General features: G+C 32.0%; 1 protein-coding gene across 2 annotated transcripts; it reads left to right on the top strand.

The window, feature by feature from the left end:
- Positions 1 to 5139: 5139 nt before the first annotated feature.
- Positions 5140 to 19279, top strand: RpL31 (ribosomal protein L31). Of its 2 annotated transcripts, XM_076506779.1 has the most exons (6): positions 5153 to 5228; positions 6198 to 6256; positions 7170 to 7267; positions 12719 to 12844; positions 17724 to 17836; positions 19200 to 19279. In XM_076506779.1, exons 3-6 carry the CDS (start codon positions 7170 to 7172, stop codon positions 19235 to 19237), a joined length of 375 nt encoding a protein of 124 aa, XP_076362894.1. In that variant the 5' UTR covers positions 5153 to 5228; positions 6198 to 6256; the 3' UTR covers positions 19238 to 19279. The 2 variants fall into 2 exon arrangements, with proteins under 2 accessions (XP_076362893.1, XP_076362894.1); XM_076506778.1 differs by lacking the exon at positions 6198 to 6256 and having other exon boundaries at positions 5140 to 5228.
- The last annotated feature ends 304 nt before the right edge of the window (positions 19280 to 19583 follow it).

The following is a 19583-nucleotide window of genomic DNA, read 5'->3' as shown; positions in this document are numbered from 1 at the left end:
AATTATACTCATTTTCATGGAGATCTATTAATTAAATTACTGTGGAGTGTCTGTCTGTTTTTACCTAACTCTGATTAACCTAATTACAGAGAAAGAGATGGTACCAAAGTACACAATCAAAATATTTTATGAACACAAAGAACAAAAACAAAACATAGGCTACTGTTTACTCTATGTGGAACTGGAGAGAGAGATATATATTGTAAGATATTCAGCAGTTCTCTCGTGTCAATTCAGTGTGAGCTATGTGTAAGATGAAAAAAAAGTTAAGATGAGTTAAAATGTAAAGGGAATTAGGATGCAGAAAAGTGTTTTGAAATCAAATGTCTGCTAGTCTGAGAATCACTTATGTAAAAAGCAAAAAGCTAATGTAAGTGATCATTATGAGAAGTGTTCTGAAATAAAATTAACTTCATGAAGAATATTAAAAACTGGCATGTGTGGTATTGAAAATACAAATAAAAAATAACATCAGGATTTACTTTGTAGAATTATATACAAACTTTTCTCTACATTAATATACTTTTATCTGCAAGCTATCAGCCCTCTTACTAACACCTTCATTGGGCAACAATATTTTCTTGATGAAGATTCTGGTAAGAGGGATGATAACTTGCACATAAAGGTATTTTAGCATGGAGTTTGTTTGTTGGTGGTTAAATGCAAAGTTACACAAAGGGCTATCTGTGCTCTGCCTACCATGGGGATTGAAACTAATTTCTGTGTTCACAGGCACTGGGGAGCTTCATGTACAAGAAAGTCTGTGCATAATTCTACACATTAATTTACTGATATTATGAATTTTAAACAACAATCAGGATTTACTTATTTTCCTGAATAAATGTATTTTACAAATGCTCATAAAAGGACTAGTTTCCAATTGCAGCTGTAAAGGTTTACCTTTAAAGAACTATTATGCACTTTATTTTATCAAAAGCTAAAACAACAAAATAAGAAACAAAATTTAAAAAAAATGCAAATTCTTAAGGGTTCAACTTTGCATTTATTTGTGTTCATGTCACCATTACAGCAAGTTGGCATAAAATAACAATTTTTAAGGATAAAAGGAAAACGTTGGTCTATTTACAGAGTTACAACGTGTATCTCAGGATGGCCGTTATGGGTATTAATACTTTTTTTTTTTTTCCAAAATAAAGCAGAGAACAACGTTTTGACCATCTTAAGTCATCTTCAGGTTAATCATTGTCTGTTGTTGAATTTTGTGCAAAGCTACACAAGGGCCATCTGCACTAGCTGCCCCTAATTTAGCAGTGTAAAACTAGAGGGAAGGAAGTTAGTCATCACTGCCAACTCTTGGGCTGCTCTTTTACCAATGAATAGTGGAAATAAAATACATCTCAGAACGGCTGGTATGGTTATTAACACTTTTACTGATACAAAGAGAACAACATGAAAAGAATGTTTGAATGTGACCGTTGACGGACACATGTTTCAGGGACGAGAGTATAAACGGATACCGGATTGTACGGGGCGATGCAGGTGGATGTTAGGTTATTAATTAGTATAGGTATAAAGGTATTTCTTTATATTGGTTTGACCGTATGGATTTCAACACCGGAAATTCACGCACTGATAATCAAACGAAGGCAATTAAAACGAACACACTATATTACACGTGATCCATCTATCAAAACACAGATCAACAGAACAAATGCAAAAATTAAACAAGAAATTAAAATAGCAAAAGAAATTAATTGGCAAAACTTTTGTAAAAACTTAGAAAAAATCAAGAACAATCCAAAAGAATTTTGGAAAAAATTCAAGAGTATTTTTTCAGACAAAAACACAAATCACATGCTACAACATATCACACACAACAATAAAAGCGCAAGGACGGACGTAGAGAAAGCCGACCTATTAGCTGACTACTACGAATCCTCCTTCAGCAACCTAAATTCAGTCGACTTTGACACACAACATCAACATCATGTCAACAACTTCATAAATACAAACAAGCTTCATTCTCACCATGGTTCCCTGGCGAGACACTGGGAGCATACTCAAGCTCAATTAATAGAAAAATAACTATAACTGAACTAAAAATTAATATTAAAAACTTGAAAAATACTTCCCCCAGACATGACCAAATTCCAAACATTATTCTGAAAAAAAGCTCTACTCTCCTATTACAACACCTCACAAACATCATGAACATTTCACTAACAACTGGATATTACCCCGACACTTGGAAAAAAGCCATCATAACCACGATTCCAAAGAAACAAACTAACAGGACCAATCCAGATAATTTCCGTCCCATCAGTCTGTTAAGCTGCCTTGGCAAACTGATGGAGAGGATTATCTCCAACCGTCTCCTTCACTTTTGTGAAATAAATAATATCCTTCCAGAATCCCAAAATGCCTCCAGAAAAAACAGGCAAACAACAGATCACCTCACACGACTCACCGAATCAGTGTATAAAGCTTTTAACAACAACCATATAACCATTTGTGTATTCCTAGATGTCAAAAAAGCATTTGACAGCGTTTCGCACAATGCCATCAAATAAAAACTAAACCACCGAAAGATAAACCCCACCATAGTTAAATGGGTATCAAATTTTCTAACAGATAGAACAGCACAAGTAAAAGTCAACAAAACTATACCAAAATCATTCAATATAACTGCAGGAGTGCCCCAAGGATCAGTCCTTTCTTCACTACTATATATTATTTTCGTCAGCGACATACCTTTCCCTAATTTAACATACGCGCATAATTCACAATACGCAGACGACATCGCTATCTGGAGCACCTCCAGAAACCCAGTAATGGCCATGTTTCGCGTGCAAGAATCATTGAACGACGTCTCGACCTGGAGTAACAAGTGGAGAGTAGTCTTAAATCCAACCAAAACACAAGCAATCACTTTCTACAGGAAACTAAAAAAAACAAAGAACAAATCTAGAAAAAGTAAAATTATCACTCGGAAACACGCCCATTAACATGAGCAAAAACATCACATTCCTTGGCATCACTTTCGACACAAAACTAACATGGAAAAAACATGTCAACAACGTACACTCATCAATTAGAAAACGGATTTCACACTTAATGACTCTAACCACCAAACACTTGAAATGCTCACTAAAAACCATTATCCAAATATACAAGGCTTACATCCGTCCACTAATTGAGTATGGATGTCAAGTCACATATAATATGTCAAAAAACATCTGCGTTCAGTCTACCATCATTCACTCCATTAAATTATATACATCAAATCAGCAACTTACCAACACTAAGAAATAGACTAACGGAAATATCACACAAATACTATTTAAAAGCAGAACACAGAAACAAACTAACGGCTTCACTCTATAAATTAACTAGTGCACCAACAAAATATATTTCACCTTACAACATATTTCAAGAATCACAAATCACACAACAAAATACTTAAAGGGCAAAATTCATGTATTTTCTTTTTCAGGTTTCGGGCACAGGACAGGTAAAACATTCGGCGCCTGTCCTGTGAAAGTGGGTTTTTCTCGGGGCGCTTCCGTTTCCCCCCACAGCAAAAACTTAGGCATTGGATCTTTAGATCCCAGCCAAGGCAACTTTATTGCCATGCCCTGAATCGGGTCGTTTAATTGTTTTTCACATTTACTATGACATCTGCCTTTCGGGACGGGATCTGGCCGTTTTCTCCGGTGCTACCTTTGCCTCGTTCATGGATAATATTAAGTATGACCAACTTCACTCCTTCACCCCAACCCCCAAAATAAAAGAGTGTAAAAATTATAAAAAAAGTGCTATATTCAATAACCTTCCACGAAAGGGGACGAAGAGGAATCACAACGTTCCTGAACACCCCAGTTGGAGAGAGAATTCTTCTGATTTCTTTCTCTCTAAACTAAACCCCTGCCACGTTAGTTCAAGTTTGAGGGTTTGACCGTAATATTGTAACGCCCCCACGGCTGAAAGGGCGAGCATGTTTGGTGTGACGGGGATTCGAACCCGTGACCATCAGATTACGAGTCGAATGCTTTAATCAGCTGGCCTCAGGTTAATTATAATTCTATCGTATTCTGTTAATTCATTTCTTTAACAATATTGCTGCAGGCTACATTCATTTTGATGCAACCTGTAGGCCTTATTCAATAATTTTTAACAAAAATTTTCTCGACTGATAACAAATCTAACAAACTTACTGTTTAGCTTACATAAGCACTAATTCTTACTGAATAATTTTACTCGACCAACAATTACTTGTTTTTTTTGACATATTGAATACTTTACTAACTTCTTATTCTATGATTACTCGTATTTATAAACAATATACAATTGCCTCTTGATACTGCCAAAAGTTACCAGATTCGTGACGTTTTTAAACTTTTTAGGCATTATATAGCCTACTTTCATCAACCTTTAGTTGCTTTTAGCATCATTCATCGTCTATCAAACTTCTGAATTAAAATATAGCTTAAAACAATAGTATAATTTCCCTTAATCTTTGACATTTGTTTTATCACATATTTTAGGTGTAAGTACTTAACGTCGCCTATTAAATAACACCTGAATTTTGTCTTTTGAATTGTAAATTTAACACATATACTTCAAAAATGTTATATATCTGTGTTTATATGTTATATTTATTTTAATCGTTTGGCGTGTGTGTGTGTGTGTGTTTTACTTATAGCAAAGCCACATCGGGCTATCTGCTGAGCCCATCGAGGAGAGTCGAACCTAATTTTAACGTTGTAAATCTGTAGACTTACCTCTGTACAAGCGGGGAGCAATATAACATCAAATATTATTGTTTGTTTAGAATGAAGCACAACGCTACACAATGGGCTGTCTGTGCGCTGCCCACCACAGGTATCGAAACCCGGTTTTTAGCAGTGTGAGTCCGCAAACATGCTGCTGTACCACTGGGGGCAAACTTTTAGGTAGTTTCGTTAAATGTAACAAATTTGAATATTGTCGAAATTGTTGATAAGTTAGTGTACTCTGTATTTTAAGCTCTGTATTCATGTTAATCAAAACCTTTATAGTTTCTCTATATAAGTATATTTTACCTTTTTATATGTTTATATCTAATTTAATTACGTTTCAATGAAATTATTATTTTATACAATTTACTTTCTACTTTATTGAGTATTTTTATGTTTCATATTTATATATGAGCAGTTGCTTTACCCAGAATCCTCCTATTTCTTTTTCTGGTTGGTTGTGGCTGAAAGCGTCACATATACTATTCTAAGGTATTAAATCTTAATTAATCATTAAATGTATGTAAAAATTAACTAATTTTAAATTCTCTAATATCCTTTAAGTTGTTTGTAGGATACATTTCTACTTTTATTGATGTTTAGGATAAATTACTTTTGTATAATTAAGGTATTTATTTTACCAAATTTTACTTGAAAAACCTGGTTACTCATGTCGTTTCTCTTGTCCATGATATTTATTGCATGAGTATAGTAATTATCTAATTATTCAAGTCAGCAGTTAATGTGTGTAGGCTGAATAATATATACTATGTTTCTTTATAGTTAAATTGATGAAAAATATTAGTTATACATTTGTAATATCAGATATAATTACGTTTTTATATTTTTCTAGAGATTCTGTGGTGTTTGTTTAGTGTATGTACATAAGATAAATATAAATTACCTAAGGTGGCTGGACTTCAAGACATGATTGGAATTAGTGTTAACAATATTAACAGTAAGGGTACCGACAGAGGTGAAAAAAAGTAATTTTATGATCAAAGAAATAAATCTGTTCAATTTGTTGCTGATTGTTAGATATGTAGTTTTGCTCCAGATGCATAGCCTGCTCTGATTGGAAGTTGATATTAAGTTATAAAAGTCTGGTTTCTTTAGGTTAAATGTGTGGTTTAGTATGTACAGGATTTGCACAAATTATGAAAGTACTGAAGTTTCATAAACAAATTTTGTGCTAGTGGAAATTCTGGAAAATCTGTGACTTTTGTCAAAAATTTCACTTGGGTTTCTAAGTTCTTGCACAAAAGTTACAGATTTTTGGTACATCTGTGTATTGATGTGTTGGTTTTACAAACAGTTTTTGTTTTCAAATGTGTAATGAATTTGTAGTTTGCTGCTCTTACTGACTAGGGTAGTTGATATTAAACACAGTTACTTTTTGAATTGGATGTTAGTTATATGTATAGTGTATATGTTATAAAATGGCTTGTCCTGTGTAAACAGTAACTTAGCTGGTGGATGCCTTGTAGTTTCCTGTCCGGGCAGAGACCTCACTCAGTTAAGTAAGTAAATGAAATAAGAGAAAGTGTTTTCATATTGGTTTTGTATTTTTGTGGGTTAGCTGTAAAGCAGGTGACTCATAAGTGGTTCTGTCTGATTACTTTCTTTCCGTACCTACACAGTTTACATTGAAAAGAAACTGTATTATAAAGCAGTTTGTAATCAACAATCATTAGATTAAAGAATGCACACTTGGACATGTAACTATTTCATAATGATTAACAAACACTGGATTTAAATGTTTCAAACCTCCATCATTTAGAATTTGTCACCCATTGGTATTTTGCCATCTGTTGAGAAGTAATGTTTTAATAACTTTGTTTCATTGAAATATTTTATAAGCTTTTAAAAGTCTAGTGTAAAGACCATGAAAATAGTTTTATTTGTAGGTTATGAAATGAATTTTTGTGCAGAAATTTATCTTAGTTGGTAAAGTGTAGCATATATTGGTTGATATTCTTGGGAAAAACATTTAGGAATAGGTATGCTTAAGTAATAATTATGTTGTTTATAAAGTAATAGTAACTTTCTTAGTTGTTTACATTTTTTGAAAGCTTTTAAAAGTGACATTAAAAAATAAACTACATAGTTTTAATGTCTTATGAAAATAATCAGAATTAAAACAACTGGGAGGTTCTTATGAAAAGGCTTTTGTTTATTATATTGTTGCATATTGGTAACTCTTTATATAAGTATCTTGGGCTGTAGCTTCTGGAATTTGATTTGTGTTATAACAATTTTCAAATAAAAATTTTACTGAAAAGTAGAAAAAAAAATGCTATTTGAAAGCCATAATAAACATTAAGCTTGTGTTCACAATTTTCTTTGTTTACTGTATGTAACGTGGGTACATTTGAAGTTAAAGTTCTGGTGGATAAACTGTAGTATAGGAAATTTTCTTGAATATTTCTACAGATGGCAAAGTTGAAGGGAGAAAAAAAGGGCAAATCAGCTCTCAATGAAGTTGTTACTCGAGAATACACCATCCACCTTCACAAACGGCTACATGGAATGTAAGTTAGTTACATGTAATTTTAATGTATTTGTTACTGTTGACTTATCACTGCATAAAAATATACCATTGTAAAAAAAAAAACAGACAAGGTTATATGTAGACTGAAATTCATACTTATAATTACCTTCACAAAAATAGTGCACATGGCACTTTAAAAAAAAAAAATTCATTTACTGACACTTCTACAAAGTTAATTTAGTAAATTATACTATTGTATATAAGGCGGATGACCATCAACCTTGTGCTAAAATACCCAATACTGAAATTTGGTCTTCTTGGAACTTCTTGAAGATGGAGGATTATTTTCTGAACTTTATGATAAAAGCTAGTTTATCCTGTATTCTCAAGATGGCTGGTATGAGTATTAAAACTTTAATTAAAATAACTGTGTTTTGACTTTCTTAGGTAGTGTTCAGGTTAACAAAGAGAATTTGCAACTGACTGTTGCCAGGTGTGTCTTAGGGACTAAGAGTATAAACAAGTATGGGATTGTAGGGGGTGTTGCAGTTAGATGTTAGGTTATTAATTAGTATTGGTATAAAGTTGTTCCTTTACATTGGTTTGAGTTATATAAGTATGGCTACCTTGATTTTGCTTTTACGTTTGTTTCCCTACTTAGTATCTGGGTGTTTTCTATGGTTGCATTTATTTGATTTACAGTGTTCAAAAATGTGTGAAGGTACTTTTTTGTATTCATTAAATCTGGTTTTCATTTTTCTGCTTGTTTCTCCAATATAAATCTCATGGCAGTTGTTGCATTGTATTTTATAAATAATGTACCTGGTTTTTGAATAAATTTGGTGTTTACTGGATTGTTATGTTTTGTTACAAGTTTCTTTCCAAATGTTGGGTATTTTTGTGCTGATATTGGGAATATATGGTATACAGCAGTGTAAGGTTTTGTAGTTTGTTGTTTCTTGAAATTTATTACTGTTTGGTTGTTAAAGGAAATTTGTTAATACTGATGAAGAGTTGTTTTATTTTGTTGATTTCATTGTTAATTGTATTGGGTAAGGATAGTTTTGTGGCTGTGTTTATTTGGTTTCATGATATGTTGAGTTTTTGATTTATTTCATGTGCTGAGTCCCAAGGAATGTATAGTTCAGTATGGGTGATTTTTTTTGTATATCTATTTTGAATTGTATGTCACTTCATGTGATCTTGAGGTTGAGAAATGCTGTTTGGTTAGTTTTCTTGTGTTTACAAGGTGAACTTGATTTTGGAGTGTATGGGGTTAATGTGGTTGAGAAAAACTAAATGTGTGTTCTGTAGATATGGATTCAACAATTGTATTGTCATTGCATCTGTACCAGTATAGTTGTGGGTGTGAGGGTGAATTGATTGTTTAACCCTTTCATGACAAGTCAAAGACCATGTCATCATGTTTGACTTGCATTCAGTTTTATTAAACTACTATTTTATGAATTTGTCAATAAGTTGGGAATCAGATTGTAGATTAAAATGCAAACTTTAATATTGTACATGAGTTAATTTCCTAATTTAAAAATATATATTAAAATAACACATCTAAATATAAATTTGAGTCACATGGTATGTTGAATGCAGCTCTGTTTAAAAGTAGATGGTATTTTTGCCATCTAAATGCAAAAGTAACTATTTTGATAAAGCTAAATGACCATTGTATTGTAAATACAAGTGTGTAGTTTCATACAAATTAGGAACTCAAACTGATAATATTAGTAGTATATTTTCAAGCTAAAATAGACTCATCTTTTTATTTTGTTGGGACTTGGCTTATGTACTAAATCAAACAAAGTGGTCCCATTCATCTCTTTCCATTTTTGAAAATGGTCACTTACATACACTTCAATATGTGACTTTTGAATAACCAAACAACAGTTTAGAATATCCCCAGAATTTTTTTCTCATCTATTTGGATCTGTGAAAAGGCTGCTACATCCTTTTTATCCAAGTTTTCAATAAAGTTGGTTGTGTCTTTATTCTACTTGAAGTTTCATATATTTTTTAAATTTAAATACTACTTAGTTACCAAGGATAATAAGTTACAATGGAATTGTATCAGTGTAGTTATTTATGATTTTTGGTTATTCAACTATGTGTGTGTGTGTGTCTGTCATATATATCTATATAACCTTAAAAAAGTTTATGTAATATCTTACATGTGCAACAACCGAGTACAGAGGTTGTAGCTTGAAGATATAATTGTTTGCTTCACTCCTTGATTCGTTGTTCTCTATTTTATAATAATTGAAATGTATGTTCCAAAATATTGGTCCAATAAAACAGCCAAGACAGGAAAGACTGAAGGTCAGTTTTATATTATTGGATATATGATATGAGTGCACATGCACCACAAATTACATAAGGTTAGCTAGATATGATTGGAAGGTCAGTTTAATAAGAAATATGTATGTAAATATTATATAGAGTTATGAGACTTAAGCTAGTTAGACTAAACGTGCAATTCCATTTTGTAACGTAGTTCTTGCACAAAACAGCTTAATTTATATTTATTTCGTAATTTTTTTATGATGTTTACAAGGTTGGTAAAGTGAAAAAAACCCATGTGGTTAAGAGTACAGAATATAATATAAAATATAAGGTTTTAATGAAAATAAGTGTATGTAATGTATTTAGGAGGTTTTAGAGATTGTGCAAATAATATTGGAGGTTTTGAAGATGAAGAATAGCTTTTTAGTTTTGCATGAAATCACTTTACACTGACTGGTAATGAAACAGCCTGTTTTCTCAAAAAAGACTTTAGTCGAAATGTTTCATTTAAAAAGATTTTTTTGTATCCAAAATACTTGTAATCTATACTAAAAGTCTACTAAATTTTATGAAGATATACAGTCATGTGAAAAGGTTAGGACACCCTATTAAAGCCTGTGTATTTGTGTAACATTTTTGGATATTTAGATATTTAATCTCAATTTCAACAGCACTGAGAGATTATAGGAATATAATTAAAGAATTAAAACTGAAGAAAAGACTTTTCAAGATCTTCTGTAAATGTAATTCTACAAAAATGCATATTCTAACAGGAAAAAGTTAGGACACCCTACTACCTAATAGCTAGTGTTTCACCCTTTGGCTGAAATAACTGCAGTGAGAAGCTTCTTGTAGCCATCTACCAGTTTCTGACATTGGTCTGAAGAAAGTTTGTCCCACTCCTCAGTGCAGAATTCTTTCAGCTGTGAGATGTTTGAGGGGTTTCTTGCATGTACAGCCCGTTTCAAGTCGCCCCACGCAATCTCAATGGGATTAAGATCTGGGCTTTGACTCGGCTATTTCAGGACTATTCATTTCTTAGTTTTCAGCCAGTCCTTGGTGGATTTACTGGTATGTTTTGGGTCATTGTCGTGTTGCAGGGTCCAGTTCTGCTTCAGCTTTAATTTTCATACAGATGGTCTCACATGATCCTCAAGCACCCTCTGATACACAGAAGAATTCATGGTGGATTCTATGATTGTGAGCTGTCCAGGTCCTGCTGCAGCAAAGCAGCCCCAAACCATGACACTTCCACCTCCATGCTTCACAGTTGGTATAAGGTTCTTTTCCTGGAATGCTGTATTTGGTTTATGCCAAACATGTCCTCTATGCTACTGTCCAAACAATTCAGTTTTGGACTCATCTGTCCAAAGAACATTATTCCAGAAGTTCTGGTCTTTGTCTACATTCTCTCTGGCAAACTTCAGTTTCTTTTAGAGAGCAAGTTTCCTCCTTGCACACCTCCCATGCAAGTTAAACTCGTGCAGTCTCTTTCTTATTGTAGAGGCATGCACTTTCACATCAACAGTAGCCAGTGATGACATGTTAGGGTGTTTGGAGACCTCTTTTAGCATCTTTCAGTCTGTTCTCGGGGTGAACTTGCTTGGACGACCAGACCTGGGCATGTTGGCAGTTTTAAAAGCTCTCCACTTGTTGACTATTTTTCGGACAGTGGAATGGCTGATTTCAAAATCTTTTGGGATCTTTTTAAATCTCTTACCAGACTTATAAGCTGCAACAGTTTTCTTTCTGAAGGCCTCGGACAGCTCTTTTGCTCTCACATGGTGCTCACTCTCACTTCAACACTCAGGAGCACACCAAACTAAATGTCTGAGGTTTAAATAGGGCAAGCCTCATTCAAAATGCTGAGTAACGATCTTCTAATCATGTGCACCTGGTGTGATACACCTGCGTGTGAGTTGAGCCATTTTAAGTGGGAATAAATGTGGGGGTGTCCTAACTTTTCCTCAGTCAGAATATGCATTTTTGTAGAATTACATTTACAGAAGAACTTGAAAATATCTGATTAAAATTCTTTTGCTTTTGGTGCAATGGTGCAAATTTTGAAAACGTGTGAATATTTTTTGTAGAGCAATTTGTATAAAAAAAATGAACTGACATTTGGTTGAATTATTTACCAAATGAGGATATTTGTTGGCAGGATTAAAGCTTTTGTATTTTATTTTGTGAACTTTATTGGTGAGTTTTGTACAAAATGTTCCACGTGTTTCAGCTTTGATACTAAGCTCTCAAGTATTTTTAATTGCATAGCTTGTAGATTGCAATAGAAAAACATTTTTGTTCAACAATCTTTCTGTGTCTGTTTATACTAATAGCTGCTTTGTTGTAGTTGCTAAAACCTAACCCATCCGATCCATAATCTACTGCATTTTTAAACCAGTGTGTTTAAAAAAATTTTTTTGAAATGTATTAATAGGTTACTTGTAATAGTAATTTTTGATCTAGTCTTTTGATTATTGCCATTTAAACTATGATTTTGTTGATTGGAATAATTCAGTGAAAAATATGTAATGTATTCATGTACAAGTTCATCTTAATTTTGACTCTTGATATTAAAATGTAAACATTATAAGTTCTCAAGTTTTCAAGTCTGATATGGTTTTCTTCTCCCACATATGCAACCTTTGGGATGGCTTCCAAAAAAGGTACATATATTAGCTATTACTTTTGGAGTTTCAAACTCTTTATTCTTTGCTTAAATTTTTGAATTTCTTGTTTGGTTTTATGTAGTCTCTTTCAAAGGTTGTTTGTATCATTTCTGGAGGGTACAGAAAATTTTTATTTCGTTGTCCTTATGGTGGTGATGTCTTATTTCATTCTTGAATTTTTTTATTCCTCAGTTTATTCTCATTTATTATACTGTGATATGTTGTTGCACTTAAATTTTATTAAGCTTTATACTATTTTATTTCAACTTCATTGTATGTGGTCAGTTATGGTGAAATGTGCATTTGGAATGTTCTAATCTAGCAGTAATCAAATGTTATTTTGAACATATATCCACCTTTATGATGAAATGTTGAAAATTCTGATTTCTGTTATCAGTTTATACAAGCTACATAAACATACAAACCTTGATGTACAATCAAGTGCATAATAATTCATCAGAATGTATAATATACATGCATGATATGTTGTTTATTGTGTTTGAATTGTATATATTCTTGTTCTTTAGAGGGTTCAAGAAAAGAGCACCACGAGCCATAAAAGAAATAAAAAAGTTTGCAGAGAAACAGATGGGCACTCCAGATGTCAGAGTTGATACTCGCCTTAATAAATTCATCTGGTCAAAAGGAATCAGGTAAGCACTATGTTAACTTAATATTTTAGTTGTGAGATTATATAATTCCACTAATAATTAACATGTCATTGATTTAGTGTATGTAAATAGTGTAGAAGCTGTTGCAGTAATTACATTTTGCATTAGAAAATGTTCTCAAACTTGAAAAAAAAAATCAGTAAGGAGCTAAAAGAAATGTTAGTATCTGTAAAGTGGAAAAAAATCCTCCAGTTATTTGTTTGTTCTGAATTAAAGTTGATCATTGTTTCACATATTGAAAAGAAGATCAAAAAGAGCTTCTGATGCTAGACTTTCCAGTAAAATTCCATTAAAGATAAGTATTATTTTCTGTGGAAATAGACTTTTAAATTCATCTTTCTGGTGTTAATTCAGTCTGTATTAACTAGAGGCAAAAACAACTGAAAACATTTTTATGCTTACAATGTTATTAAAATCTTGGATATTTAAAATGGTAAAATACTTTGATTGTCTTTTTTTTGTAGGGTAATTTAAAATTTTTAGAGATAAATAATGCATTGTAAGAACTGTTTAATAGTAGTTGTTAGGATCAAAATTGATAAATGCTATATCTAAAAAATTCTGTATGAGATCTTCATTATCTTTGCACCAAGTTGTCTGATTCTCAATTAGTTATATAGACTTGCTGGTATTTTACTGATTGTCCATTTTGAAAAAAATAATTTATAGATTTTTGTAATCCTGCCTAAAAGAATCTCAATTTGAGTGTAGGCTAGTAGAGATCCTTATGAGTAATAAAATTGAATCAGGCATATGTATGCCTCATGCTTGGTACTGAGATGCCAATCATTACGATTTTGGTGTGTACATTACGACTATACGCTCATACAGACAAATATTACGACTTGTTGCAACTCCCACATTATTATATATTATATAGGCCTATACAATGAAGTGATAAATTGTTCCACCAGGGCTTGAAAGGGGTGAAAAGAAAATTTCTAGTGAGATACAAATAAATTTTGATAATAAATAAAAGACATAGTCCAAATGGCTACTTGCAATAATCATGTTTGTGTTTGAAATAATAAAGAATATTTGTATCTCTGACGTCTACCAATGGTTTGAGTGTGGTGCTTCTCCATACTGGGTACGTGGGGAAATCCATAGTTATGTCATCAATGCTTGTCAGCCAATCGGCACTTGTGTAGATGGGGATTTCTTGTTTTCTAAGCGGCATAGAAACACCAATGCGATCGTTCACAAGATGGAAAAAAAGAGGCCTCGTTCACCAGATTGTCTTGTTTCTGGCAAATCGAAAAGGACAAAAACTGTGAATCAAAAATTTAGGAAAGAGTATAGTGCAAAATATCTGGTCATTGCATCAAAAGTCAGTGACAGTCATGCGCTTTGTACAGTTTGTCACTGATTTTTCTGTGGCACATGGTGGGATAAACGATCGTTCCAGACATACAAAATTGGCAACTCACCAACAAAAGGCTGATGCAAAGACAAAAACGATGCAGATAATGACATTTATGAGTAAGAATTCAGGATATGAAAAAGAATTTCAAAAGAATTTTTTAAATTTATTTATTAAATACACAAAACAATTATAAATGAGCAATTTATAGTAGTAATAAATAATAATATAATAATAAACAGCTTAGAGACATTGGTCAGGCCTAGTAGCAGCAAATGATAAAAGGCTCCGTCTACAATCATTACGCTCAGTCATTTGAAATAGTTGGCATCCCTGTTGGTATTGCAAACACACAAAAATATAAGCAGAGTCTCAGGTTAATTTACTCTAATCCTGCTTGAAAGAATTTTGATTGTTGCAGCTATAAATAATTCCTTTTTATCACAGATGTTTTTACTTAGAGGTCTTGATTTGATGTAGTGAGGTCTGAAAAATATTAATGGTTTGTTACCATTATTTTAAATGGTGGAAATAAAGTGATAAGAAATTACTAATTTGTTTTTCTAATTTTAACCTTTGAAAAAAAAAAATTGAACTGCCATTTTCATTTCTTTGAAATTCTAAGTTGTTTTCTTGAGGACAATTTGTGAAAGGTTTGTAGCTATCTTTGTGAAAACACAATCTTTTCATGTAGAAAGAAGAATTTACACGAGTGCTTGAAATCCTAGAATGTAAAACAATACATATTTAAGAACTATAAGATCTATGAAAATGCCCAAATTCAGACAAAAGTACTTAAATTTTTGAAATCAGTTTATTCTGTTTGATTTGTGATTGTTTTTAAAATATAGCAAAACTTTATATATGGCTGTTTGTCATTTTCAGGTCTAGGGTTACATGGTTAGTCCATTAGTACAATTAATTGTCATAGGGGAAATATCAGATTTTGGAATGTCTAAAATCGTTGCAGTTATTTGCATTGTTAAATATAATAATTGTTAATCTTCCAAGAATGAATCAATGAAAACAGTGATGACATCAATTGATGTTGCTAACTTTGTAATAAGTACTTATAATATAAAATATGATAATGTACAATATGAAAATAGAGCAGGCTATTTAGGTGTGCAATTTTTTTGTAAAGTTGAATAATTTGGAAAAGGTGGCTGATGGAAATTTGCTGCTTTTTAATAGGTTTAATTGGATGATTGGAATCTGATGTATTCCAATGAAAGGAAATAACAGAGTTATAAAATTATTTTAAGTTAATTGTCTTTATTGTCTTATGAAAGGGCTTTTTTGCTATTAGTGTTGTAATGCTTTGACCACAAGAAGTCAAGTGTGAGGCAGTTTAAAGGCACATGATACATTTGGCTTATGTATATAGGTGGAAATGATGCCTAGGATGTGTAATTTATCATGCGTGCCATTTTTCCCCTGAAACGCGGATTTCCTCGGTTTTCAAACGGCCAACAATCACCCACGAGATTCGTGTAAATTTGAGGAGAAAATATGAGCGATTTGGGGGCCGGGTAGGTGGTTTTTGAGGAGAAATTGTATTTTTTCAATGTTTATTGCAGAAAAAAAAAATCTGACCGCCATCTTGGAGGCAGTCTCGTTGCAAGTCTCGTGGTCTGGTATCGTGTGCATACCAGACGATAAAATATTCTCTACGCTCCAAAGAAACAACAGTGATTGAAATGTTTAAAAGGAAAGATGTTTATTTTGATCCTGTATACAAGAGAATGTGTAAGGACATTAGATCAGCAGCTTCAAAGTATACCTCAAAGCTGAGGGAGAATCAGAAGAAAAGGGCAGAAAGGCTTGAGGCCTATGGTTCTGTGAAATCTGGCCCAGCCACCTTGGCTAAAGAAAAAGTCCAGAAAGCCGCAGAGGCACAGAGAGCTGCCCATTCAGAGAAGGAGAGAAAAAAAGCTCGGAAGAGAGCACTGGAAACCCTTGTCTCGAAAAAGAGGAAAGTAGCCAAGATTGATTAAAGGAAATTAAGTGATTTAAGATTTGACTGTAATTTATGCAGCAGAGCAGAAGTTGATATCAGTCACTGAAAAACATTTTATTATTATCTGCAGCATACAGTGCCAGTGGTTTATTTTAAAGCATATCATTAATTTTATTTTGAAGCAATGTCAAAGCTTTCCTTGATTTGCTGTTTCAGTTTGTATTGTGAAAGAATGAAAAATATACTGATATTGAGGTACCAGTAATTTACTGACAAGATTGTATAGATGAACAAGTTTTACTGTAGGTAGTCATGTAGAGTAATTTTAAGTAATTTGAAATTTTAATTGAATACATGCAGCAGAGCAGTAGTTGTTGATGTCAGTAACTGTACAAAATTTAATTTCTGAGGCATATCACTGATATCAGTAGTTTAATATTGAACCATATCAGTAGTTGAAATTTTAAGCAATGTCATAGCTTTCCTTCATATGCTGTTTTAGTTTGTATTGTCAATTTGTGAAAGAATGGAAAATTCACTGACATTAAGGTACCAGTAGTATAATGACAAGATTGCATAGATGAACAATGTGAACTGTAGGTAGTCATGATTAGTCTAAAGAGTAATTTTATGTGATTTGAAAATTGTATGGAATATATGCAGCAGAGAATTAGTTATTGGCAATGACTGTAAAACATTTAATTGGCAGCATACCAGTAGTTGATGATGATGATGTTATTGATGACAAAAAAGGATAATAATGAAATGATTTGTATTTGAAATATTTACCGAGTTATTTTGGCTTTATCAACTCATATTACTAATATATTTTGATTTAGAAAAAAAAATTAAACTGAATAAATAGCAAATAAACAATCTTAAATTTCATTTATTTACTTTTTATTTTATTTGTTAATTTTAGATATTTTGATATATCTTCTAAAAAATGAATGCAAATTAAAAGAATAAATCAATCCGCTAAAAACTGTAAATGAAAGTTATAGTTTTTATTAGTTTGATTTAGTCTTTTAATTTCCTTTTGTTATTTTATATGATATATATTGTGTACTTTTCCGACATTGCAATGTCAAAAAACATAAAGAAATTATGTCCCAGATTGCACCAAATCACACCAAATAGCATCCATTTTTTTAAAATTTCCCGGGGAGTCATGCCCCACGGACGCCCCTAGTCAGGCGAGGCTGCGCCACGCTGTGGCACCTCCGGCACCAGGCTATATACCTTTTCCTTTTTGTTTCATAAATGTCATTGGCATGCCTGAAATTATGGTGGATGGAGGTGATAAAGGTTTAATAACTGACATTGAGAATTTGATTTTTTCTTTTAAATCATGATCAGTGAATTGTTTAAAATGTTATGGAGTTTAGGTGATTATTTAAATGAAATTACATTTTGTGCCTGCTGATAGTTTCAGAAAGATGTTAAGAAGTTTTGGCTGGATTTTGAGGTATTAAACATTTTTAATGATGTAAGTTTGTGAAGATTTTAATAAGTGTATATTTTTATTTCAAATACAGAAATGTTCCTTATCGTGTTCGTGTACGTCTGTCTCGTAAAAGGAATGAGGATGAAGATTCCCCACATAAACTGTATACTCTTGTAACACATGTTGCTGTTACTACATTTAAAGGTATTACTATAAGTTGAAGTCAAATTTGATAGATGAATTCTTTGTGTGTGTACATATATAGATAATATAACCCTCAACTGTAATAGCAAATAAAATAGTTCTAAAAAGATGTCATGTTATGGGATAAATTGAGTGGACAATACAGTGTTTAGGTAACAGTCTGAAATGTTTTTTCTTTTTTCAATAAGTATTAAATTTGTAAGTAAAAACTGAATTATTTTTATCCTTACCTTACATTTGAGGGTTCATTACCTATAATATCTGTTGCATTCTCTTCTGTTTACTCTCACTGTCTTTTGTGGATAAGTAACTCTTATGTAAGGTTTGTTTTTCAATGCACAATATAAGAGACACATTTTAATTTTCTGTAATTATTTGAAACTTGAAACTGATAAATTTTGGGACGTTTGAGGGGAAGAGATACATTCTTACATGGTGGTGAAATAATCTTAACATAGTAGTGAAGGTAAAATAATATTCAATTATACACAACTTTCTATAGCAAAAATTAGTTTTCTGTAAGTATATATGGAGGCCACAGTAAAGTGTTAGGGTAAGCCATAGCAAATGCATGATAGTTGTAAAGCATCAGTAATGTGAAATGTTATGTGGATCTTGTGCTGAAAAAACTTCGGCTTAGATATATAGGTTGTTGTTTTTTTATGAAGATGTATTGTTTAAGTCTTGAAGAACAAAAAAAAAGACCATGTATTGGTAAGTTGCTATTTTTTATAAGGGTAATTAAATATGTACTGTGCCATCTGGTGGCTGGCTTGTTAGCTTTTCATATTAAAAAATACAGTGTCATGTTGAAGTGTTTATATCTTAGTTGTGAATGTAGCAGAATAATGGGAAAAGAAAAAAAAATCACTATCTTTTGATAACTCATTTAACAGTGTCTAAATGGAATTATAATTCTATTTCTTGATGAAAATGTTTTGTTGTATGGTGACCTGCTTACAGAAAGTCAGAGAGGTGTAATAAATATTAGGAAGGAACAAAATTCTTATTGCAGTAAAAAACACCAAAAAAACTGTTAAGAATGGTGTCGCATGCTTTGTCAGATTTTGTTAATATAATTAACAAGTTTATTAATTTATGTGTGTGTGTGTGTATGCAGAAGCACCTAATATGAGCTGCTCTCTGTTAGACCTGATACATGGAGAGTTGTGATTAGTCCAGTTGCACTTTTTCAGACTGTACTATCTTGGTGATGTAGGGTCTTTGGCATTATTAAGTTATTTTTCTATACATTTTACATTTATTAGTTGAGGTTAACAAATCTTTGAGGTAATAACACTTGAAAGTTTTTAAACTCTAATACAGGGTAAAGTAACTTTTATTGTATATTTTTTTCATTTAGGTCTTCAGACAGAAAATGTGGATGTGAGTGACAACTGAATTTGTAGTATCTATGAAGATAAATAAAAAAAATTAAAATTTGTTATGTTTTTGTGTCTTATTTTAAGATAATTAGGTGAATGCTGATTGATGTAAGATATGGAAGTTAGCTTTTTATACTTTGAATATATACACTTTAGCACTAACTGAAGCACTAATGATTTTTAACATTTACAAGAATGTAGAATATCAGTTTTGGAAGAAAAATATTCTATACATGATGAAGAATGAAATTTGCTAATTTAAGAAAAAATAACATTGTTGGAAAATTAGTTTTATAGAAGTTTTGAATTTTTAAAAACTAAAACCATCAGGGAACAGTTAAAATATTTGTATTTTTCTGCAC

This window comes from Tachypleus tridentatus, chromosome 6 (assembly GCF_004210375.1).
Source record: "Tachypleus tridentatus isolate NWPU-2018 chromosome 6, ASM421037v1, whole genome shotgun sequence".
NCBI classification, from domain to species: Eukaryota; Metazoa; Arthropoda; class Merostomata; order Xiphosura; family Limulidae; genus Tachypleus; species Tachypleus tridentatus.
This window is presented reverse-complemented; position numbering and strand designations above follow the sequence as displayed.